General features: G+C 44.6%; 2 protein-coding genes across 8 annotated transcripts; one reads left to right on the top strand and one right to left on the bottom strand.

Annotated features, from left to right (window-relative positions):
* Positions 1-245: 245 nt before the first annotated feature.
* On the bottom strand, positions 246-11,932 carry LOC130291459 (ficolin-1-B-like). Its single transcript, XM_056540196.1, has 10 exons — positions 10,150-11,932; positions 9,631-9,750; positions 9,056-9,109; positions 7,383-7,430; positions 7,270-7,305; positions 7,038-7,061; positions 6,282-6,406; positions 6,042-6,171; positions 1,503-1,637; positions 246-1,068 (listed from the first exon to the last, which is right to left on the bottom strand). Exons 1-10 carry the CDS (start codon positions 10,256-10,258, stop codon positions 812-814), a joined length of 1,038 nt encoding a protein of 345 aa, XP_056396171.1. The 5' UTR covers positions 10,259-11,932; the 3' UTR covers positions 246-811.
* LOC130291811 (ficolin-1-like) lies at positions 6,102-25,480 on the top strand. 7 transcript variants are annotated; one of them, XM_056541112.1, is made up of 10 exons: positions 6,102-6,366; positions 15,349-15,441; positions 17,331-17,375; positions 17,690-17,725; positions 18,333-18,371; positions 20,421-20,548; positions 21,361-21,490; positions 22,030-22,059; positions 22,182-22,316; positions 24,961-25,479. In XM_056541112.1, the coding sequence occupies exons 2-10, from the start codon at positions 15,363-15,365 to the stop codon at positions 25,209-25,211; spliced, it is 873 nt and encodes a 290-aa protein (XP_056397087.1). In that variant the 5' UTR covers positions 6,102-6,366; positions 15,349-15,362; the 3' UTR covers positions 25,212-25,479. The 7 variants fall into 7 exon arrangements, with proteins under 7 accessions (XP_056397087.1, XP_056397089.1, XP_056397084.1 ...); XM_056541109.1 differs by lacking the exon at positions 6,102-6,366 and adding an exon at positions 12,018-14,634 and having other exon boundaries at positions 24,961-25,480; XM_056541113.1 differs by lacking the exon at positions 6,102-6,366 and adding an exon at positions 12,019-12,428.

Here is a 25,480-nt window from a genome sequence, read left to right as displayed (position 1 = left end):
ATTCGTGGTTTAGCCTATAACCACCCGAAGGTATACCGCTGGATCCTGGTCTAGGCACGGGGGGCAATAAAGACTCCGACGCCAAGTTACAGACAACAGTAGCTTTACTGAGGGTAGACAGATGGTAAAGTCTATACAGTTCAGCCAGGGCCCAAGGAGGTGACCAGTGACTCAGAGACCTTAAGGGTTTTCTGGGACTTGTAGTAGGACTGGACAATTGAATGCAGACCAGGCTGACTTGACAGATGACAGGGACTGACTTGACTCATAAAGCTGGGACTTTATCTTACTTGACTTGATGGCGGCTGCAGGACTGGACTTTGAGGTCTCCAACACTCTGGACACACACACTAGGCGACTGCACTGGACCTCAGCCAAGACTTATCTCCAAAGAGAGAGAAGCTCCACCCAGGGCTTATATGGGGGAGACCAGCAGGGAGCCCATAGGTCACTTTTGGGATCACCTGGTCACTGGTACCTCCTGGGTAACAATCACATGACATATCACATGGTATAACTCTTAAAGCAACATTACATTTTATAACACTTTACATGGTAAAACATCTTTACAATGGGAAAACAAGTGCAGGGGGCCCGGGGGACACTGAAGGAGGCTGCCTGACAGGACAGCAGGAGCACGGGATTACACCTCCCGCACTGGGCCATCACAGTTGTATAAGGTGCATTAATATTTCCCGGTCACACATGGACATAATGTGACCCTAGTTTAGAGTTCCTATTGAGTTTGTAGTGTCCGTGTGTTACACCCTTTATGTGACCCCTGTGGCATCTCCTAATGTCGCCTTCACCATCAATCACTCATTTCTTGACGGAACTTCATTTCTGAGAACTTGAGAGAATACTGAATTCCCTTGAAGGACGACCAAGCGATGCCTCCTTTTTTATTGTGTTCTCCTCGTAGGTATTCGCCATTCAAGGAGGAGTCATAGCAAGCTGTATGCCACCAGGGGGCAGAATAAAACGCCGCACAATTGGCGCGTCTGCTGGAATCATTATCATTGTCAACGGTAGAAAACTTCTGGTTTTTGTGCATAGAAAGAGAATCCCCTGTGAAGAGAGAGAAAAATGTAGGGTATATTTTTTATTTAAAGAAGCACTCTGGGAATTTTTTCCTCCGCTTATAAGGTGCAGCATAGTCTATTAGATAACAATGTAGAGATTCTTGTGTTTGCTATGTGCTTACCTGTTTTAGCTGATGTTGCAGGTATGGGTTTACAGCCACACTGATTGCAATTCCATCACTGCAATGATTTTCTAATGCTGCCTACGTTTTCTATGTTTCCTGTTCTATCCCCTGATGAACCCCAAACAGTAAGGGCAAAACACGTCGGAATTATACAATTGGCTACAGGAATTATATGTGTGATGGTCACTGTGTAATACAGGGGGCAGCATCAGCTAATTGAATAAAGGTTAAATGTACCCCTGATTTACTGATCTTCATATCTGGATTGAGAGATGCCGGAGTAAAAGCATCTTACCTGAGTCACCTCCGGTGTAATTCCCCACATGTAAACGATATTTCTCAGATTCTCCTCCTAATCGGAAGTTGCTGTACGTGGCGTAGACACGTTTGTTCTCAAAGTCTTCCAAGTCTATCCGGAGCTGGAAGTTTCCTGTGGATTCACATAAATTCAATATATATGTCCGTACACAAGGGCCGTACCTGCTTGACTAATATGTAGCCAAGCAGGTGTATAAACATTGCGCCAATGTTTACAGGGCAGAATTATGTCGGGGGCTAGGACAATAAATACCTTATATTTTTTTTATTTATTTTATTTTTTTACCCCTTGAGGACACAGCTTTCGTTTTTCCTCCTCCCCTTTTAAGAGGGCTTGTTTTTTGCGGGATCAATTGTACTTTCTAATAACTCCTTTCATTTTACCATAAAATGTCTGGCAAAAGCAAAATAACATTTTTGTGGGGGAGGGGGGGGGGGAATTGAAAAAAACAAAAACAAAAAACCAACACGGTTTTGCAACTATTGGGGGGGGAGGCAGGAGTGCTTTATTTACTGACAAGTTCTCTTTATTCTGTGGGTCAATACGATTTTAAAGGGGTACTCCGGTGCTTAGACATCTTATCCCTTATCCAAAGGATAGGGGATAAGATGCTTGATCGCGGGGGTCCCGCCGCTGGGGACACTCGTGATCTTGCACCCCATTAAAATCAGTCCCCGGAGCACGTTCGCTCCGGGTCTGATTACTGGCGATCAGACCCGTGTGATGTCACGCTCCGCCCCCTCAATGCAAGCCTATGGGAGGGGGCGTGACAGCCGTCACGCCCCCTCCCATAGGCTTGCATTGAGGGGGCGGAGCGTGACGTTGCATGGGGTGGAGCCGTGACGTCACAAATGCTCCGGCCTTGTGATCGCCAGTAATCAGACCCTGAACGAACGTGCTCCGGGGACTGATTTTAACGGGGTGCTGCGTGCAAGATCATGGGGGTCCCAGCGGCGGGACTCCCGCAATCAGGCATCTTATCCTCTATCCTTTGGATAGGGAATAAGATGTCTAAGCGCCGGAGTACCCCTTTAAAATTACCTATGATTTATATAGCGTTTTTTAATTTTTTGTTATTTTTACAAAATGCTTAAATTGTCCTCTTCTGACCCCTATAACTTCTTTATTTTTCCACATATGGGGCTGTATGAGGGCTCATCTGTAGTTTTTTTAATTTAATTTTTTAAAAATTGTGTTTAATTTTGTTTTCATGGGACTTTTTGATCACTTGTTAATAACTTTTTTTTCTGACAAATGATGTGACCAAAAATCCCTGCCGTTCACCGTGCAGGATCATGAACTATATTTTAGTAGTTCAGACATTTCCGCATGTGGTGATACCAAATACGTTGTAGTTTCGCCACAGCCGGAGGCACCCTGGTTGGGAAACACCACCCTATGTTACCGGTATATGCCCGGAGGACGTGAGCGGGTGCGGGACGTGCACCCCAGGTGCTGGGGACCCCGATCCCCGGCGTCAATGTTGGGATCGGGGCCCCAGGAGCGACGGCCGCGGCGGCGACGACGAGGGACTGACCTGTGTTGCGAGGATCGTTGGAGGTGAGTGACAGCCTCCTGCTGTTGCTAAGCAACAGCTCCCAGCATGCAAAAAGGGCATGCTGGGAGCTGTAGTTATGCAACAGCATGAGGCAGACCACCACAACTCCCAGCATGCCCTTATGGGCATGCTGGGACTTGTAGTTTTGCAACAGCTGGAGGCACATTTTTTCTATGGAAAAGTGTACCTTCAGCTGTTGTGTAACTACAACTCCCAGCTTGCACAAACAGCTAAAGTGCATGCTGGGAGTTGTAGTAGTGCATCTGCTGGTTGCATAACTACAACTCCCAGCATGCCCGTTGGCTGTTGGTGACTGCTGGGAGTTGTAGTTTTGCAACAGCTGAAGGCACACTGAGTTATGTAGCAAACCAGTGTGTCTCCAGCTGTTGCATAACTACAGTCCCCAGCATCCCCAGCCAAAGTAGTATGCCTCCAGCTGTTGCATAACTACAAGACCCAGCATGCCCTTCCGCTGTCCGTACATGCTGGGGGTTGTAGCTTTTGCAACAGCTGAAGGCACACTGGTTGCAAAACACTGAGTTTGTTACCAAACTCGGTGATTCACAACCAGTGTGCCTCCAGCTGTTGCAAAACTACAACTCCCAGCATGCACTGATAGACCGTACATGCTGGGAGTTGTAGTTTTGCAACAGCTGGATGTTTCTTCCCCCCCCCCCCCCCAATGTGAACGTACAGGGTACACTCACATGGGCGGAGGATTACAGCAAGTATCCGGCTGCAAGTTTGAGCTGCGGCAAACTCAAACTGCAGCTCAAACTGCCAGCGAGAAACTACTGTGAACCCCCGCCCGTGCGACTGTACCCTAAAAACACTACACTAACACACAATAAAAAGTAAAAAACACTACGTATACACATACCCCTATACAACCCCCCTCCCCTCCCCAATAAAAAGGGCTTCCTAAATGTGACATGCCCCCCAAAAACCATTTGTCGCTCCTTCCCTTCTGAGCCCTCTACTGCGCCCGCCGAACAATTAACATAGACATATGAGGTATGTGCTTACTCGAGAAAAATTGGGTTTCAAATACAAGTAAAAATGTTCTCCTTTTTACACCTTGCAAAAATTCAAAAATTGGGTCTACAAGAACATGCGAGTGTAAAAAATGAAGATTGTGAATTTTCTCCTTCACTTTGCTGCTATTCCTGTGAAACTAATATGGGGCTTGGAACATCTTAGCTATGAGGAGCGATTAAAGGAGTTACAATTGTTTAGTCTTGAGAAGAGACGTTTAAGGGGGGATATGATAAACGTATATAAGTATATTAATGGCCCATACAAAAAATATGGAGAAAAACTGTTCCAGGTTAAACCCCCCCAAAGGACGAGGGGGCACTCCCTCCGTCTGGAGAAAAAAAAGTTTAGTCTCAAGGGGCGACACGCCTTCTTTACCGTGAGGACTGTGAATTTATGGAACGGTCTACCTCAGGAACTGGTCACAGCAGGAACAATTAACAGCTTTAAAACAGGATTAGATACATTCCTGGAACAAAATAAGATTAATGCTTATGAAGAAATATAAAATCTCATCCCTTCCCCAATATCGCGCCACACCCCTACCCCTTAATTCCCTGGTTGAACTTGATGGACATATGTCTTTTTTCGACCGTACTAACTATGTAACTATGTAACCCGTAAATGGTTAAAACGCTGACTGAATGTCATTTTGAATACTTTGGGGGGTGCAGTTTTTATAATGGGGTCTTTTATGGGGTATTTCTAATATGAAGACCCTTCAAATCCACTTCAAACCTGAACTGGTCCCTGAAAAAAAGCGAGTTTCAAAATTTTGTGAAAAATTGGAAAATTGCTGCTGAACTTTGAAGCCCTCTGGTGTTTTATGATGTAAACATAAAGTAGACATATTGTATATGTGAATTAAAAAAAATTATTTGGAATATCCATTTTCCTTACAAGCAGAGAGCTTCAAAGTTAGAAAAAAGCTACATTTTCAAATTTTTCATCAAATTTTGAGATTTTTCACCAAGAAACGATGCAAGTTACCACAAAATTTTACCACTATGTTAAAGTAGAATATGTCACGAAAAAACTATCTCAGAATCAGAATGATAACTAAAAGCATCAGAGTTATTAATGTTTAAAGTGACAGTGGTCAGAATTGCAAAAAATGGCTGAGTCCTTAAGGGGTTAACTTTCTGGAGCCAGTTGATATAAAAAAAAGAAAGTTTTTTCCTGGATAACCCCTTTAAAGTCAATGATGTCGCTGGGAAATCATTGCAATAGACGAATCCTTTTTGACAGGTTTTGGCAACGAGTGCAAATTTTGTCATGTGAATGGGGTGTGAGCAGGTCCATATAATTCGGCACAATCCTCCTTGAGCAGTTCCCACCATCCTGCTGGTAATATTTGCTAGATTATTATGTCAGCGCTACATAGCACTGTTACTTTGGCACTATACGGTATTATTCTGTGATCACCATATGGTGGTATTATTAGGGCAGTATAATGTCAGTATTACATCTCATCTTCCTCCTTCCAAACAATGGGGTTCCGTACGCTGTAGTTGCTATATGACAGCACTGTGTGAGCACTGCATGGCGGTATTATTTAGACGCTACATGGCTCTATTTAATTTTGGGCTCTATTGTAGAAGTGTCACATTAAATCCCCCACCAAAAGATAATGGGGGACGGGATATATGAAAACCTGTGCGGAGGAAAAGTTGACCAGTTGCCCATAGCAACCAATCAGATTGCTTCTTTAATATATAAAAAGGTGTCTAAATTGGGCAATCTGATTGGTTGCTATGGGCAACGGGTCAATTTTTCTCTGCACAGGTTTTGATAAATCTCCCCGAATATTCATGGAATCCCCCATAGTGTGGGTCTGGGGGTCTCTTTCCTTTATATGGTGTCTGGTTCCTCCTCTGTCTCCGGGATACACACCATATATACAGTCATGATGAGCTATATACCTGTGGATGTCAGTAAATGGATATTTTCATTCCCCAGCCAAAATTCGCTCCACTGATTCCCAAATCCTCTCTTGTAGGACTCCCAATTCTGATTGAAATCTACCGACCCATCCCAGCGTCTCTGGAAGACCTGAAAACATAAGGATTGTAGATGATATAAGCTTATAGAGCAGTGGTCTTCAACCTGCGGACCTCCAGATGTTGCAAAACTACAACTCCCTTTAATTGCCTGAGACTTACAATCCATCCCCCATTGTCGCTTTCCATGTCACACATGACTCTCATAGGATTTCCATCTGGATATATGTAATACCACCCAGTCAGGGTCAGTCCTAGATCGTAAAGGTCTCTACAGTTCCTTGGACCTAAGACCAAATAGAAACCATCTTTAACTGCAATATATATTGATAATATTCATAGTCACTAACTAAACCAACAAAACAATATTCAGCCTTTTCACAACAGTTTTGTTATAGAATGACAGATAGAAAGATATGAGATAGATAGATATGAGATAGATAGATATGAGATAGATATGAGATAGATAGATAAGATATTAGATAGATAGATATGAGATAGATAGATAGATATGAGATAGATAGATAGATATGAGATAGATAGATAGATATGAGATAGATAGATATGAGATAGATAGATATGAGATAGATAGATATGAGATAGATAGATAAGAGATAGATAGATAAGATATTAGATAGATAGATATGAGATAGATAGATAGATAGATAGATAGATATGAGATAGATAGATAGATATGAGATATATATGAGATAGATAGATAGATATGAGATAGATAGATATGAGATAGATATGAGATAGATAGATAGATATGAGATAGATATGAGATAGATAGATAGATAGATATGAGATAGATATGAGATAGATGTGAGATAGATAGATATGAGATAGATATGAGATAGATATGAGATAGATAGATAGACAGATAGATAGATATGAGAGACAGACAGATTTGTTTACCTTCTGCTGGGTCACCTCTTTCTCCTGTAAAAAGCAGATATATGAGCAGATATATGAGCAGATATATGAGCAGATATATGAGCAGATATATGAGCAGATATATGCAGTAAACAAGCAGTGGACTAAATGTATAAAACAAGATAATTTCATCAGATTTGCTGAGTACAGAATTCTAGTCTATGTATCATATATGTTCATTATTATAATATATAGAGTATACTGGATGTCTTACCTTTAGGCCCCGGGGGCCCATTTTCTCCTATTTCTCCTAATAAGACAGAAATTATATTTCAGTTAAATACAATAGGTAAAAAGTAAGATGTTTATCCATCTAGAAGGCATTACCTAGCGGTCCAGTTGACTCTCCAGGAGGTCCAGCCATACCAGAGATTCCTAAAAAGAAAAGAAATGAACAGCTATCAGCTTTGGGCATTCTGCAGAATAAGCCGGTCAGTGTTATGTGGTGTTGGTGCCTGGAAGGTTCACAGCGAGCACCCTGCCTAGAGCTAGCACCCTGCCTAGAGCCAGCACCCTGCCTAGAGCCAGCACCCTGCCTAGAGCGAGCACCCTGCCTAGAGCCAGCACCCTGCCTAGAGCCAGCACCCTGCCTAGAGCGAGCACCCTGCCTAGAGCGAGCACCCTGCCTAGAGCCAGCACCCTGCCTAGAGCCAGCACCCTGCCTAGAGCGAGCACCCTGCCTAGAGCCAGCACCCTGCCTAGAGCCAGCACCCTGCCTAGAGCCAGCACCCTGCCTAGAGCGAGCACCCTGCCTAGAGCGAGCACCCTGCCTAGAGCGAGCACCCTGCCTAGAGCGAGCACCCTGCCTAGAGCGAGCACCCTGCCTAGAGCGAGCACCCTGCCTAGAGCAACCACCCTGCCTAGAGCGAGCACCCTGCCTAGAGCGAGCACCCTGTCTAGAGCGACCACCCTGCCTAGAGCGAGCACCCTGCCTAGAGCGACCACCCTGCCTAGAGCGAGCACCCGGCCTAGAGCGAGCACCCTGCCTAGAGCGAGCATCCAGCCTAGAGCGACCACCCTGCCTAGAGCGACCACCCTGCCTAGAGCGAGCACCCTGCCTAGAGCGAGCATCCAGCCTAGAGCGAGCACCCTGCATAGAGCGACCTGCCTAGAGCAAGCACCCTGCCTAGGGCGACTGCCCTGCCTAAAGCAATTATTCTGCCCAGAGTGACCACCATGCCCACAGGGACCACCCTGCCGAGAACTACCACTCTGCCTAGGGTGACCATGCTGCCCACAGTAACCATCCTCCCTAGAGTTACCACCCTGCCCACAGCGACTATTCTGCCCACAGTAATCACCCTGCCAAGAACAACCATTCTTTCCAGAATGACTACCCTGCCCACAGCAACCATCCTGCCTAGAGTGACCACCCTGCCCACAGCGAACACCCTCCTAAAGGAGCCAACCAGCCCACAGCGATTTTACTGCCTAGAGCAACCACCATGCCCACCCTGACTCCTTCTCTCCTCTTTGCCCACCAACATCTACATATTTGTACTCTCTGCCCTGGATGACTTATGTCCAAAAGCCTGATATCTAGTACTAGATTCTTGCTTCTGCTAGCATGTATATCAGTGGCATACCTCCCTTCCATGGATCATACCATATGGACCAGCCACATCACCAATATTCAATGGTTTGGCACAATTTGACTTCACAGATCCTGCTTCCAACCTTTATGACCAGCAACGACTGGACCGTCTCTGCATCAAACCCCATAAAGATGCCAAGGAATTATCTGGCCGAACCACATTTTTTTTTTTACTGAACATTTAGAACTTTTTCCTTTTTGCCTTAATTATCATATCATTTTGGCATGGAACTATTCTACCCCATCAGCCTATCGGGTGCACCAAGGGGAACACATGGCGTTCCCCTCCTTACAGAGTAGAAATATGTTCCTGAATACCCTGCATTATACTGTGATTATCCCAAATGAAGGACAACTGAACTCCCATGGAGGATGGAGGACAATTCTAGTCCAAAACATCACTTACCTTTAACACCTTTTTCACCAGTAAAGCCATTAACTCCTACATTGCCGTCATACCCTGTGGTAAATAAATGGACAAGAAGATTACATTTTTCGAGATATAGGGTAAAAAATGCCAACCATTGAGCAACCATCACTACCAGGGATGTGCACAGACATTTTGGGGGGCAGAGGCTCAAGTAGAAAAACGGGCACTTCTCATTATTTACCGAAAAAAGTTTGTAAAACCCTACATTTGTTAACACAACACAATTTTTTGAGGTAAGGGGCCCCGAGCAGTCATGTCAGCTGAATTGGACCCATATGACCCCACAGAGGTTCCAATCACTATAGGGCAGGTGCATTTAAAGGACAGGGGCTCAAGCCCTCTTTTGAGTCTATGTGTGCACATCCCTGATCACTACCAAACCCCAAATATCATTGTATATTGGCCCGCTTGTTTGAAAGGACGACCATTCTCATTGTATAATTTGGGTGGGGGCCACCTAGTGTTGCGATATGAACATATATCCACATATAACTTAACTCATTTTCATCTTATATGAAGAAGTAAAACATCAAAAAAATAAAAAAGTGAACCTCGTAATCCAGGCTTTCCTGGTTCTCCATCGGGTCCTTGTTTCCCAGCAATGCCTGGACACCCTTTTAGAATATCCAGACTATATTTCCAACTTTCTGCAAGGACTGATACATTTGGTCCTAAAAAAAACAGAAAGAAAAAAGCAAAATGGGCCACGGTCAATATACGGACAGGCCTTTTCAGCAGACCGTCAGCGCCAACTCCCTCTAGATCATGCGAGTGACCTGCCAGCTTGCCATAGCTGGGACCATAATCCCACAAGGCAAATGGTAACAGCAAAAGAACACCAGAGGTCCGGATATCAAGAAGGCTTCGGATTTATGTCCCACCGTAAAGTGTACATGCAAGACGTTTCGGCCAAGAATAGTTTCCTTTGTGAAGATCACCCCCATAGAAGAATTCTTTTCAATGCAATTTTGGGTGGTCTTCTCAAAGAGGTTTCCCGGTCTACACATTAGTATAACAGTGGTTATAGAGGTTGTCACATGATCATAGGACAAGGATGAAATGTTTCTTACCTGAACATTTGTTGGTACAGAAGACACCGGCTACAGCGTACCAGAGAAGTAGGGAAAGTGTCATCCGGACAGACGCCCCCATGACCGCCGCTCTGCTCTTACAGTCCATCAACTGAGCTTTGTCCTGTTACTCAATGCTCTACAGAGAGTGGAGGCAGGATGAGACTGAGAGGTTGGACAAGTAAAATATTTGCTATATAAGCCCAATAACCCAGAGATCACCATAAAACAGTAACTCCACAGTAAACATTTCCCAATTTGCCAAAATGTCTACCAGGTTTACAATCTCACACATCTCATGATTCAGCGACAGCTACACAACTATAGGAGGCCAGGCCTGTAAGCTGTAGCAGTTCATGTGCTCAGTCATCAGGCCTTTGGTTCATTTCTGCCCCAGAATTGGCACGAGATTGTCTGATTTAGGACATGTTCACACAGCAGATCCTTAGCAGCAATCCAGAGCATGCCGTCAGATCTCTGCCATTCATTTTTACTTTGCATGCGGTATATTTTGTTGCAGTCTTGGACATGGCTGACACCCGCCATGGTCCCATTTCCCGCCCTGCGTTGTTCCATTACTCTGGCAGCCAGCAACGTCTGGAGGGGTCAGTGCTGGTTGTCGGGTCAGGTGGCAGGGAAGGCCGCCCAATCATAGAGGGCCAATCAGACTCGACACCAACTGTAATGTCTGTTTATTTGTATTTTGCCTTTTTCTGCTTTGAGTCCTGTTCAGACATTATGTCTCAACAGTTTCTGTGTTTTTTCTCCCTGGTTTGGGAAGAGTTAACTTTCCTGACTTCAGCACTGGGAGTGGATATAAGGCCTCTTCAGGTGCTGCTCTGGGCTGGAAATTACACCTGTTGCTCTGACTAAGTTGTCATTATTTTGCTATGTCTGTGTGCACTAATGTCTTTAGTTAGCCATGGCTCCATGTCCTAGTTATGTGATATAGATTTTATATCTTGCCTTGTTTGAGTACTTTGTCGTGTTTTACTATTCTTGCATTGTTCGTTCTGTATTTGCTTGGTGTTGCCCAAGTCCCTGTTCAGACTGTGCATTTGTCAGTCCTGTTTTGACCTTGTTTAATCCTGGATTTCCTAGGATAGAATTCTGTTCTGAGCCTTGTGCTAATCCATATATCTAGGAGTGAGTTTGTCTTGTGTTTGTAGAAGTGTTTTTTTTGGGGCTTTAGTATTGATGTCCCTCCATGTATGGAGTGGGGTGTCCAGTGTGTTCTTTGTTTGGAGTTTAGTGTGAACAGTGCTCTTGATTTCCTGACCCGTTTAATGTTCTGACATTCAGTTAACCTGTTCATCCCCGGCATCTCCTGGTTTTGTCTGCTTTAAACTTATCCACATATCTAGTCTTGTTCATATTATCATATCTGACATTAATCTTGATCCCGGTTTCTGAACTATTTGTTAGTATGCTATATCCTGCCTGATATATCTGTTTGAGCTTTGTAGTATTCCCGTTATGTTCCTTACTGGTTTCCCGACATGTACAGTTAGTTTTTTTTGACTCTTATGCCCATAACTTTAATGCAGTATAGGGTCCATCCTCAGTAAAGGGTCATTCCATCGTTCAGGGTGGATGGGCATTAGGAAGGGACAGCGGTTGTAGGGACAGTTAGGGCTCACTAACTCCAGGATCCCCGCCCCCCTTTTATGACACCAACGTCCCGGCAGTCTATTTTAAGAGGGGTCTGCTGGTCACAGATACCTGTGATTGGTATAACTTGCCTCAGTGTTCTTGTGTATTGTTACTGTGATCTGGACCTGACCCCTCTGACCAGGCCTTTCTGACTAGTGCATGAAGCTACACTTTACAGGCATAGTGTAGGGACCATCGCCTAGTTGGGGGCTGTCAGTTATGGTGGATCATCTAACTAAGTAGGGCTAGAGGGATGGGTTTAGCTTATCACGAGTTGGGTTTAGGCAAAACATTACCCTAAGGGACTTTCTAAGTGTTTTTTATTTTGATTCACATAGTCACCTGTGACTAGAGAGGTGAATATAGAACATGTTGTTATAGGTTTGGTTGCCACCATCATAAGGGTTTCATGATGTTGTCCCTTAGGATCCCACCACCTTAAATACATATGATGTTTTGTTATATAGTTAACGTCTTGTAGAGGGGTTTATAATATTGGACCCTATCCAATAGTAGAGCAATTGTTGTGCGGAGCCGTCATCTGAGGGAGTGCTGAAAAAATTTGGAAAAAGCTTCAGTTCATGGAAAGTGATGAACTGGTCCTGTCACATATGTTTGTATTTCAGGTACCTATTACAGACTTCTCGTATAAGTTAATAATTTAATACTGTGCACACTCATAACATTAGATCATGTACGATATATGAAACATCCAAGTCTTCCACATGTCGTAATATCTGTAATTCCATCTCTCGTGAAGGAAAGAATTCCTCATTTCATCAACAATAAACTCTTTATATACAGCTCCCCTAAAGTATCTCACCCTGACAAGTGAGGAACCAAAAAAAGAAAAGAGACTTTCCTCAGGTTGTCAGCCCGAAACTCTCACCAATCCACATTGTGGTGATCCCAGCACATAGCACTCATCCCACTTTACTTATAGGTTCCCAGAAGTCCAAATGACCTGGATTCCCCCTTTTCTTTTAGTTTATTATATTTCTAGAAATTTCCAGAAACATTCCTTCAAAGCTGGATGACACTTATATAGCCACCATTAAAGCTCCCAGGGTAAATACCCAATGAAAAGGGAAGCTGTAAATGGCCAAACCTTAGGCTAGAGTTACATATATGCGGTGTCCAGCTCCGGCAAAACTGGGCATAAATTGCCACAACTGATGCCAGAAGTGCATCAGTTGGCATCAGTTGTGCATCATCTGGCATCCATTGTTTGTGATCGCTGAACGGGGGAAAGCAACAAGATGCGTTCCCCTGTCTTTGCCGGTCCGGCGAGTCTAATCATCCAGTGTCCAAACTGAGATGCCGGATGATTGGGAACTATCCCATTCAAATGAATGGGATCAGTTCTTGCTTCACTTTCCCTCCGGTGCATTTTCCGCAGTGCCGGAGGGGGAAAAAAAACTGATGAGGCATATATGTAAAGGAGGCCTTACATGCTAACCAATAAAATGATCGTCCAGCCAAGTAAGACATAGGTGAACTGGGTCCACCAGAGCAAGAGTTGATGTTTATTAGCTACCAGAGGAGCGTCCAAGCAGGAGATCCTACTGGATGACATCAGTATTCCCTGTTAAGGCACATGGAAAGAAGTTGTTATAGTTGGATGTCTCTGTAGACGTTATGAAGAGAGAGACTACAAAGACCATCCATCACTCTGGGGGACCTACCATGTTTTTCCCTTTTCATACCTTTTGGGCTAATTGCACACCTCACCTCCAAAGTGCAGTTTTTCTGGAGAGATAGAGTACTGTACAGGTTCTTACCCACCAATAGTAAAGGGCATGTGTAACGCCGGAGGTTGGAGTCCGCCGGTGTGTTGCGTGTACCTCTGCTTACCAGTACCACCTCATGCATGCAGAACCCCTGCTTTGCTCTATGCTCTGGACGTCCTTATCTCCTGCATTGTCATGTCTTATGTGGGCCGGGCACGCGCACAAGCCTCCTTCTCATTCTTGTCCTTATCCAATTCTTGCCAGGCACCACCTATATTAGAGCACTCTTCCCTTTCTGTGGTGCCTGAGCAACATTTTAGTATCTACAAGTGAAGGTGTCTGGAAACCTGTGTCTGTCCTGAACCTGACATCCTGACTCTGTTACTGCCTCATACCTTGTACCTGCTTGATTCTTCAGTGTATGACCCGGACTGTCGACTACGCCTGAACCTCTCCTTGAGAAGAACACCCCTAATCCAGAACAAGATATTTTGTAATGGATTTTCAGTGCTTCTTTATGCTGTGTATCCCTGTTTTCAAGAAGACCATCCCATTACAATTTTCAGTAATTGTCTCTCAGACTTAGTAAATTCTGAACATAAAAATTAATCCAGAACAATGCAAGTAAGAAAGAAGCGAATATCTCATGATGATAATCCAGTACAATGTTAAGTCCAAGGTTTGGGTGAAGCCTCTGTCATCGCTTGAGATGTTAGTGTTGCAGAATATCAGATTATTTTATCATCACTACGAGTCTTGTTCGGGACATCTGTTTATGTTAAGATCCTGGTTACTCTTCTTGTGAAATCTTACCCCTGACAGGTGATATCCCTGTTCTTTTTAAAGTAAACACCAGGATGGAGACATTCTTGGTTCAGTTGTCAGATTATGGCTCCATATGTGGTGGGACAATCAGAATAGATTTACATCATACGGAATAAGTCAGATAAGATCTTCTCAGCAGATAAATATAGAACTTGTTCTATAAAAGACCAGATTCACAGCCGGGGAGAGATCACGTCTGAAGCAGAGATGGCCTCCTCCGCATGTATGGTCCTTCTCTTGGTCCTCACTCTTAGTAATGCTGAAGACTCGTGTCCAGGTAAGTCAGTGTCCTGGGGTCAGGAGACCAGAAAACACCATCTGTGGTAGGTATTGCTCAATATCTCTTACAGGCATTTGTAGGATTAAAGTGAACCAATCATCAGATTTTACCATATATAAAGCTTGGAAATGGATTATATAAGGTAAAATCTGTATCTTCACCATCCCGGGGGGATGTTTTTTCCCCCAGGGATGGTGAAGATGGGCGGAGACTTATATTCACCGCCACCTGTTGCTCCCTGTCACTCCGGCCGTGACCCCGCCCCATCAGCTTGATTGACGGCTTGGGTCATCGCTCTGTTCCCTAAGCAGTCGAAGCAGAGCAGTGGCGCGAACCGCCAATCAAGCCGAGGGGGTGTCACCATGGCTGGAACGATGGGTGCTGGTAAGTCCTTGCCCAGGGGACTACTTGCGGGGCGGCTGGGGGGGGGGGGGCACTTTATAATTTCATTTCTTTAGCATCCCTGGGGGCAAAAACGTTATATATGGTAAAATCTGATGATTGGTTCCCTTTAATGGATGTCTTTCACTAAAAACATTTATTTTGACATATATACACACAGATTCTACATATACTGGTAGAAGAAATTCAGAACAGTTTTTGAATATTTTATCAGACGTCAATATGAAGGGATGAAGTCACATCCCAGCTCACAATTTTACTATACGAAGGTAATACATATCAATATAAGAAAGTTGTTGGTGTTTTCAGGTGGCGTAGAGCAGATGACCGTTCTTCGAGGATGTCCAGGGGTCCCAGGTGCACAAGGAGATAAAGGAGAACGTGGACCACCAGGAGAAAGAGGTTGGTGTCTTTAGAGGGGTATTCTGAACATACAAAAAAATGTATATGGTTCTGAGGGCGCTATAAAAAAAGAAAAAAAGGAAAGCAGAGCAATGAGCAGGGGACTAGACGACTTCATGGTGGGAGCTGCAAGGGACCCAGGTAGGTCAGTATACTTTTTTTTTCTATAGCGACCTCAGCACCATATAAACAATTTTATACATTCAGAATAGCCTTTTGATACTGGATCTAGACTAAAAACCCATACTGTAGTTCCATTTTAGGGATATATTTTTTTTTTTGTTACACAGATTTAATGGGTTGTTCAGGATTAGAAAAAACATAACTGCTTTCTTCTAAAACAAACTTAAAAGAGGGGCGCTGTTTCTAGAAGAAACATCTACATTTTTTAAAATCCTGGATAACCCCCAATATTTTGTATATTGTAGCTCAAGTACAAAAAAGCATATACTAAAGCTCCTTCTATGTAATATCTACAGAGATTTCTCTAAGCATTTACTTTTTTTTTGGGGCGGGGGGGGGGTATCCACTGAGACTTCTCCACAGAGGTAGATGGAAAACCACTTACCAAGTAGGGTTGCGCTCAGAGCAAAACACCTAAGAAGACATCTGGAGTATGGTTGGGAACCTGCAGCAGGAAAATAAAATTGAGTTTTTTCTGGGCGCTGGTTCACCACCAATGTAGGAATTTGGACACAGTTACAAGTCCAAAATGTTTTTTTATTGCACTAAAACAACGTGTTTCTGGTCCGAACAGGACCCTTCCTCAGTTAAGGTGCCTACCTGAGGAAGGGCCCTGTTCGCACCAGAAACGCGTTGTTTTAGTGCAATAAAAAACATTTTGGACTTGTAACTGTGTCCAAATTCCTCCTTTGGTGAACCAACGCCCAGAAAAAACTCAAGTTTATTTTCCTGAATTGTCACCTAGTATTTGCTCCAACATCAAGTTATTATCCCTGACTTATAGTAGTAGTACTATATGTTGAGACTTCCAGATAGTATTTAGTAAGACTAGAAGTATCTACTGACAATTCTCTGGGTAGAATTTTCTGATACTCTTCCAGGTGGGATCTGCTACGACTTCTCCTTATGGTGTATGGTTTTCTCATAGTAATATCTGTGACCTCTCAAAGTCTTATTTACTGACACATTTTCAGGTAGAATCTACTGAGACTTCCCCAAGTAGAATTTACTAAAACTCCTTCAGGTAGTATCTATCAATACTTAACCAGGTAAGGTACTGCAGATTCTCCAGGACTCTTTCTAGTAGTATTCTCTAGATAAAAAGCCCTGGAACGTAAAGTATTGGAGGGGCACATGACAGGGGGAGACTAGTGGTCAGGAAGGGGTTAAGGTTATCAAGAGGTCAGTGAGCGGGGCTGGAAAGGGGAGGAGTTAAGGGGGTATATATAGGCGATACGGGGTGGGGGGAGTCAGTTGGCGCTTGGCCACAGGAGCAGAAGTCCCGCCCACCCGGCCTAAGTTTTTACGATGTTTTGTCACAGCAGAGGTAGCAGGATAGGGACTTGGAGGCATGTATGGTTCTTGTGGCACCTGGAAAGGTGGTTTGAGTTAAGGCTGGGGACAGTACCCAGCCTGGTGGATAATTCCCTGCGGGCATGGGGGCCTCCAGGGAGGGTTGTGGGTCTCCGATAATTGGTGCCCCCCGGGCTAGGTGATGCACGCCTGGGGGTAAATAGGAGGCCCCCCTTTGAATTAGTGGTGCCTTCAAGTCCTTAATCTGGGCAGGTATAAGGTAAAGTGTTTGTATTTGGTTTGGTTGTATGATGTTCATACGGGAGGGGGAGGACTTTATATGCCCCTTACTGTACAAAATACTAAAACTTTCCTTATACAGGACCTTATTTTGTGTCTTGTTACTTATTCAGGTCCTCCAGGAAGTCCAGGAAAGGCCGGACCAGCAGGGGTAAGAGGTGAGTGATGTTGTCTCCATAGTCCATAGATAAGTGCTCCAAGACATTCCGACCTCTAGGAAGGTCCTCACCATGTCATCTACTATAATACCCAGCATGACCGGAGATATTGGGTAGGCTTGGTATTATTGCTTCCATCTTATTCACTCATCTTCATATTTCTCCTACTAAGTCTTTGTATTCCTCCTTCTCTATTACTTATCCCCCCCCCCCCCGTACCCTATTATTGGACGTCACATCTACTCGATCACTTTGTTCTTCATACTGTGACATTGTTCTTTACGGATAATTTTTTATTTCTTTTTTAAATACAGGAGATCCAGGAGTTTCTGGGCTTCAAGGATTAAAAGGCAAAGTATTATATATTCAACTTCACTGAACTGTGACTATGGGGGAAATTTATCAAAACCTGCACAGAAGAAAAGTTGCTGAGTTGCCCTTAGCAGCCAATCAGATCGCTTCTTTACTGCCCTTTATACATGTTTATGTTTTTCTACTGTGGTAAAATTCTATAAAAAAAAACTATTTAAAGTAAAAGGAGCGATCTGATTGGTTGCTATGGGAAACTTAGCCACTTTTCCTCTAGAAGGTTTTGATAAATCTCCCCCTTAATCGACGTATAATTTGGCATTGTATGGCAGTATAGATTTTGTCTTATAATGGTGATTGGTTTGGGCGGGGGTATTTAATACCTAGAGCCATGGTTCTATGGGGGAGATTTAACAAAACCTGTCTAGACGAAAAGCTGTTGAGTTGCCCATAGCAACCAATCAGATCGCTTCTTTCATTTTTCAGAGGCCTTTTCAATAATCAAAGAAGCGATCTGATTGGTTGCTATGGGCAACTCAGCAACTTTTCCTCTGAACAGGTTTTAAGAAATCTCCCCCTATGTCTATGATGGAACCAATATCAAACTATGAGAAACGTCTGAATTATTCTCTTCCTTCTTGTACACAGGAGACAAGGGAGATCCAGGATCCCCGGAAGCTTCGTATAGTGAGTATATCATTCTTTTTATCTTTCATGGTTTCTTGTTAGGCTGCGTTCACACCACGTTTTTGCACTACAGTTCCCGTATACGTTTTCAATTTGAAAACCATACAGAACCGTATAAAAAAATGTATGCATTGGCTCTCCATTAAAAAAACGTATGCCAAATGGTGCATCCAGTTGTGTACGTTTTGTGTCTTATACGGTTTTATCAGTTTTTTTCCCGTACCAAAAAACCGTAGCATACCAGGGTTTTTGGTCCGGGTAAAAAAACGAATTGAAACCGTATACGGTTATTTTAACATGGTAGTCAATGGGAAGTCAATGGGATCCATATAGAACCGTATGTGCGTATGGTCCCAACCGGTTTGCGCAATACGGTTTTTGTTGAAAAGGTATACGTTTTTTTCTTTAAAAATGTATGCAACCGGACATCATTTTTCATAATGTATACGTTTTTTTGTACACACGTTCTGATACGGTTTAATCTGGTTCGGTGGATTCCGATTTTTAACAAGAACCTGATACGGGAACTGTATTGCAAAAAAGTGGTGTGAACCCAGCCTTAGCCGTATCCTGAGAGGATGCAAAGAGGAACCTGTCACCATATAAAAGTAGTTCAATCTACTGGGCCTCATGTTATGGAGCAGGAGGAGCTGAGTAGATATAAAAGGAGATTTATCAAAATCTCTGTAGAGGAAGAGGGGTGCAGGTGCCCATGGCAACCAATCAGATCCCTTCTTTCATTTCCTAAAGTCAGAATATGGATTTAAAGTTTTGCTGATTTTTTTTTTTTTTACTTTTTTTTTAAATATACTTTAAATTGTTTGTCTCCTCCTGCTCCATAACTTGATGGCACCTAGTTCAGACCCCATGTTCATGTTCTCTTTAAAGGAACCTGACTTCTAACCCAGAGATAGGAAAAGGTAATTAAAGGGGTTATCTCATGAAGACATGTAGGGCGTATGGATGTAACTGGGGGTCATTTGTGTGATGTCCCAGTATGGGATATAGTCCCGTACAGTGCTTGAGGCCTGTCAGGTTGAGGCCCTCTGTGTCCTATGGGCTCTCCTGCAGGGTCTCCCCAATAGTGTTATATGTATTATGTATGAAGGACCTTTGAGTTAATCACATGATAACGTGGTCACATGTTCAATTCACATGATTGTTACCCAGAGAGCACCAGGTGACCAGGTGATCTGCAGCTTGACCTATGGGCTCCTTGCTCAGCCCCCTTTATAAGAGGGGGAGGTTCTACAATCTCTCTCTTGTGATTCATTCTCTGCTGAGGTCAAGTCCAGTCCAGACGTCTCAGCGCCAGTGTCCGGCACATCTGGAGGCCTCAACCTAAATTACAGCCACAAGTCAGTAAGTCAAGTCATCTCTGTCTGCTGTCACTATCTTCAGTCAACTCAAGTCATTTATAGTCAGCGTGGCTGTGCTAAAGTCTGTCAAGTCACTGCAAGTCCCAGCAAGCTGCGAGGTCCCTCGTGTTACTGGTCACCTCTCTGGGATCCTGGCCGAGCTGTAAAGACTATTACCATCTGTCTACCTCAGTAAAGCTACCATTAACCCTGACCTGGCCTTGGACTCTTATTACCCTGCCTAACTAGGACTAGCGGAACATTTAGGGATTAATACCCTGGGCTATAACATCTGCCCCATACACCTCACCTTCACACCCTGTGGCTCACCACACTTATTTTACAAGGGACTTGTTAAGAGCTCGAATGGCTACACCATTTTATTAACATCAATGGAAGTTACGCAAATTGCAAAACTCGTCACTTCTGGTGGGGCGGGGGCTGAGAAGCCTTTAGGGCAGATGGGAATATCCCTTTAAGAATACAGAAGTTGGTGGTTCTGGTTAGGCTGATATGTGGAGATTAATAAAGAGGGAGGTCGAAGTTATGAGAGACCGAGAGCCCAGATGGTGAATGAATCCATCCATGTGTCCACTGCCAACCCAGACTCCATTCAGAGATATACTAAACTATGTTCTTGTAGTTTTCTCTTCTCCTTCCTGTTACTTACCTTTATTCTTGTGTCTTCCAGCTGCTCGGGACTGTAAATCACTGCTGGAGAAAGGTTTTACCCTCAGTGACTGGTACATTATATACCCTGATGGAAAACAACCGCTAAGAGTCCTATGTGACATGCACACCGACGGGGGCGGCTGGATTGTACGTCTTCTATTCTCATGATTTGTGGGGAATCCTAAAGCTAAAAGGATCATTACTGGGATTATTAGAGGGGCAGAAAGTAAGAACAATTTTAATTGGGGCATTCTACAAGTATCAATATTCTATAGTCAACCACTCGAGCACCCATCTGGTGGAAGCCTTTTGCCAGCTACCAAATACTTCCCCCATCCTCATATGAGATAATACAGATAGTTCCTGCAGATCCAGTGGGGGGGGGGGGTTCAACTTCACGACCCTCCCCCCCCCTCCCACATGTGCTGAATCAGGTATCCATGAATTAGGGAACTAGAAAATTCGATTGGACATGGACAGGGCCGCCATCAGGGGGGTACAGCAGGTACTCCAGTAAGGGGCCTGGGCCCCAAGGGGGCCCAGAGCCCTATGGCTGCACCCTGTCGGTAACTTCCATGCTAGGAACCGTGGTGGCACGGTCCCTGCAGTGGAGTAACCGGACCCTTCAACTGTGGGCCCGCCGCACCCCCTGCGACCGGGCCCGCAGGTGAAGGGGAGGCCGCCAGGGAATCTGGGACACCTGTCCTGAATTCCTGAGCAGCCGCAACTTTCAACACTGAGTGCGCCTTTAAGGCCTTGAGCTGTGTAAGGGGCCCTGGAATTCCTGATGGCAGCCCTGGCTGGACATGGAGCAATATCATAACCTCAATAATACATAACTATAGTGAGCACCGAATGATTGGCCGTGGCGTGCTATGCTGGGAATATAGCGCACATATGTTACTTAGATGTCTACATGAAATACAACAGTCCAGGTCTCAGCCTTCTTTCCTTTCTAGGTCTTCCAGAGACGTTCCGATGGTTCTGTTGATTTCCTACGTGGTTGGGCGTCTTACAAGATGGGATTCGGCAGCCGCCTATCTGAGTTCTGGTTGGGGAATGAAAACATCCACAAGATAACCTCATCCGGTAAATCCTCATCAGGCTTTCCTATTACGGTTTCAATGGATTACAGATCATTATCCTGTGCGGCTCGAGACAATGTGTCACAAGTCAGCTGATCACAGTTGGCATGGCTACTACTCATTTCGCCAGAAAAGCCATCCCCCTGATGATGTGCTGCGTTGGATGTGCCCCCCGCTGTCACGTGATTTTAGCACAGTCTGCACATAGCGGGGACACATATGATTCTGGCACAGTGGGACATTCAGGTGGGCAGCACGCCTCATCAGGGGGCTTGTCAGGCCAGATGAGAAGCATCAATGCCCCTGTGATCAGCTGACTTGGGACCCACTGTCTTGAGCCGCACAGCAAGCCGGGACAACACTGATCTATAGTGCCGTAGAATGCTGAACTCTCGGGGGCAATAAAAATATATTAAAAATAATTTAAAACAGATTTAACATCAGGGGCACATAACATAAAAGTAGTAAAAACCTGTATAATCCCTTTAATATAGCCTGCTTACATAGAAAAAATCTGTACTTACCTCCTGCGCTCCTCTGCAGCCTCCGTTATCTGGCTGGATAGGGTGAGAGGTAAGTACAGTTTTTTCAATTTAAGCCGGCAGCCCGGGCATGCTTTTTGGAAAATAAAAACATGTTCCGCTGGACAATCCCCTTTAAGCTTTTGGAGATGAATTATGTTTCTTCCATCACAGGTACATGGGAGCTGCGCATTGATCTCCAGGACTTCGATACTGTAAAATATTTTGCTAAATACAAGTCCTTTAAAGTAATGGAAGAAAGTGAGAAATACAAGTTGGTACTCGGAGACTTTATTGGTGGTGATGCAGGTAAGAAACAATGCTGTAATAATGGGCGTGTCATAGACAAGTGTGGTGTACCGATGCAGAACACACCTGTCTACCTGCCCTGTCAGGTGAATGTCTCTTTAACGCACCTGCTCCGGGCCCACTGCTCAGGGTTATTTGTAATGTGTTTTATAAATTATTGTACTTTGATATGCATTGTTAAATGCACTTGTATGCATTATTGTCTCTTTAAGAGTTAATCTTGTCTGTGCAGGAGGATGCTTAAGGGATCACATGAATGCTTTAGCCAATCAGGGCTCCCTCTCCCTCAGGTCTGTCTAGACGGGGAGGAGCTAGTAAGAGTTGGAGAGGAGAGAGAGTGGAGGTCAACTCCAGATCTCTGCTGTGGACCTGTAGCTCACCATATGAGGACAAGCCTAAGGTACGCAGTTGCTGCGTCAATCTGTTCCTTAGCAACATCACTCTTCACCGGGTGCCGTCCACCAGGTCTGTCCAGTCAGGTTCAGACCCAAGTTCACATTGAGCCCATGGACCCTATTTGCCAAAAAAGAGGATAACGAAAGTGAAAGCCTCAGGCAACTCCGGCCCATACACGTCCTCCCTGGTGGTAAGCTCTAACACAGGATTCCACAAGTGAAGTGCAGATTCAGTGATTGTCAGCTCCCAAGTCCAATTCAAGTTCACTAAAGTCAAGTTCCAGCAAAAGTGGAAAAAACAGAACGGTGCGCACCAGGTGAAGATCGTAGGGCAAGGATAGTGGTAGGGGGAAGGAAGATTTGTCTCTTACCAAGCAGTGTTATGCTCAGAGCACAACACCTATAATTGCATAGAAAGTGAATGGTCAGCTGCACACGGGTCCCACCGGTATAGGGATGCTCGTACCGGATTGAATTAGATCAGAAGTTCGGAAGGTCGTTCAATATTGATCGTTCAACGTACTACCTCATCGTTGTCCATCTGCCCTCCCTCCGGACATCCTTTTTCTCCTGTTCTGTTCCCCGCACATGGAGCTTCAGCTCCACCTATACTTCGAAGCCAGTACTACATAACTGATCACAATTTTCACACTACCAACAAGTGGTAGTTTTTGCCCTGACCACAAGAGGGCACTACATTACTGTCTCCTCTGTCTGCACTCAATTTGTCAAATATGCTATGTTACATTATCCAATTCTTTACTTATACATTTATTTGTTTAGTTGCAGCTATCCTTTTTCATTACCTGCAGTTTTAAGTGATTTTATCATTCTTTCTGCAATTGTATGTGTTTTAACAGTACCTGTGGGAATTGGTTTCCATCCGGTGACTCGACCTGGAACCAATTCCTTTTGTCATATATATATATATATATATATATATATATATATATATATATATATATATTTTAAAAATTAAAGATTTTGAACCCAATAGTGGTCTTCAACCTGCAGAACTCCAGATGTTGCAAAACAACAACTCCCATCATGCCCGGACAGCCGGGCATGCTGGGAGTTGTCGTTTTGCAACATCTGGAGGTCCGCAGATTGAAGACCACTGCATAGGAGGTAATACTCACGTGTCCCCGCCGCTCCGGACCCGTCACCGCTGCCCTGGATGTCGCTCCATCGCTGTCGCCGTGTCCCCGTCGCTCCGGAACGTCTCTGCTGCCGGCCGGGTATCCTCGCTCTCCGTCGCCGTCATCACGTCGTTACGCACGCCGACGCACGTACGCGACGACGTGATGACGAGGAAGGAGAGCGCCGGCCATACAGGGGATCCCTGAACGGAGAAGACACCGAGGAGGCAGGTAAGGTCCCTCCCGGTGTCCTGTAAGCACTAACCCGGCTATTCAGTCGGGCTGTTCGGGACCGCCACGGTGAAATTGCGGCGGTCCTGAACAGCCCGACTGAACAGCCAGGTCAGTGTCACTTTCCCTTCAGATGCGGCGGTCAGCTTTGATCGCCGCGTCTGAAGGGTTAATACAGGGCATCACCGCGATCGGTGATGTCCTGTATTAGCCGCGGGTCCCGGCCGTTGATGGCCCCAGGGACCGCCGCGATAGGGGTGTATTCGCCGTATAAGACGCACCGACTTTTTCCCCCCAGTTTTGGGGAAGAAAAAGTGCGCCTTATATGGCAAAAAATACGGTAAATAAGCCTGAAAAAAAAAAGGCGAGTGATATTGAAATCACTCCAGAATGAACGCTCCACTCTTAGTAAATCAGGGCCAATATCTGCCGTGCATCCTTGATGGTCCAGCGCTCCATTGATGTCCATTTTTGCCGACCTTTGATGTCCGAACTTCTGATCTAAAGTCGAGTTCCAGTCAGTCTGTTCAGTTCAAGTTCAGACCTACCTACACTCAATTTAAATGTAGTCGAGGAGGACTACAATTCCCATAGTGCCCACGTGCAACTGCGATTCCCAACAACATCCTTCTGTGAACATTGCATTAAAATTGCACTGTTCCAGTGTATCCTGCAAGCTTTTGAAAGTAAAGTAAAAGGGGTTCCCCTAACCTGGCATTTGAGCACCTGGCACAGGCAACCGCTAACCCTTGGTAGTGTGGTGGTTAACACTCCTGGCGTCACGAACTCTAATCTCAGTCATCAGTACATCATATATGCCACCCTTAGTGACCACACAAGTCATGGACCTCACTATTATATACTTGTATCCTGCTCTAGGAGATTCTCTGTCGTACCACAATGGCATGAAGTTCTCCACCTTGGACCAAGACAACGACGCTGATCCAAGAAGTTGTGTTGATGTGTACAAGGGAGCCTGGTGGTATAACCAATGTCACCAATCCAACCTGAATGGGCTCTACCATCCCGGGAAACATGAATCCTTTGCTGACGGCATTAACTGGTATACGGGAAAAGGTTATAACTATTCCTACAAGAGATCGGAGATGAAAATCAGACCTGCGGGATAGAGGAGAGAAGTTCAGTACTGGAGTTGTTTTCTTATGGAGTGACCCCCCCCCAATACGGGCCATCTTTATATCTACCGCGATTGTCACTCAGCTGCCCAGAGCCCTGCACGTCATAATCTGCCTGGTGTTGTATTAGTATGGGAAAGAGAATGTATACGTATCGTGCAGACCTCACTGTATTTACTGCTGGACACTTGTATATAGTAAAACCTGCGGACATGCTTCTATGCAGAAAAATTAGAACATTTCTAATAATAATAATAATATAT

This window comes from Hyla sarda, chromosome 9 (genome assembly GCF_029499605.1).
Source record: "Hyla sarda isolate aHylSar1 chromosome 9, aHylSar1.hap1, whole genome shotgun sequence".
Taxonomy (NCBI): Eukaryota; Metazoa; Chordata; class Amphibia; order Anura; family Hylidae; genus Hyla; species Hyla sarda.
This window is presented reverse-complemented; position numbering and strand designations above follow the sequence as displayed.

What these genes read in the sequence shown, in the direction of transcription:
- LOC130291811 (XM_056541108.1), top strand. Translation starts at nt 15,270, where the DNA reads ATGAAGTCACATCCCAGCTCACAATTTTACTATACGAAGGTAATACAT. An exon ending in CGGACCAGCAGGGGTAAGAG is followed by an intron (nt 17,376 to 17,689) that starts GTGAGTGATGTT and finishes TTTTAAATACAG; the next exon opens with GAGATCCAGGAGTTTCTGGG. An exon ending in CCGACGGGGGCGGCTGGATT is followed by an intron (nt 20,549 to 21,360) that starts GTACGTCTTCTA and finishes TTTCCTTTCTAG; the next exon opens with GTCTTCCAGAGACGTTCCGA.
- LOC130291459 (XM_056540196.1), bottom strand. Translation starts at nt 10,258, where the DNA reads ATGGACTGTAAGAGCAGAGCGGCGGTCATGGGGGCGTCTGTCCGGATG. An exon ending in TGGGCCCCCGGGGCCTAAAG is followed by an intron (nt 7,062 to 7,269) that starts GTAAGACATCCA and finishes TGCTTTTTACAG; the next exon opens with GAGAAAGAGGTGACCCAGCA. An exon ending in TTACACCGGAGGTGACTCAG is followed by an intron (nt 1,069 to 1,502) that starts GTAAGATGCTTT and finishes CTCTCTTCACAG; the next exon opens with GGGATTCTCTTTCTATGCAC.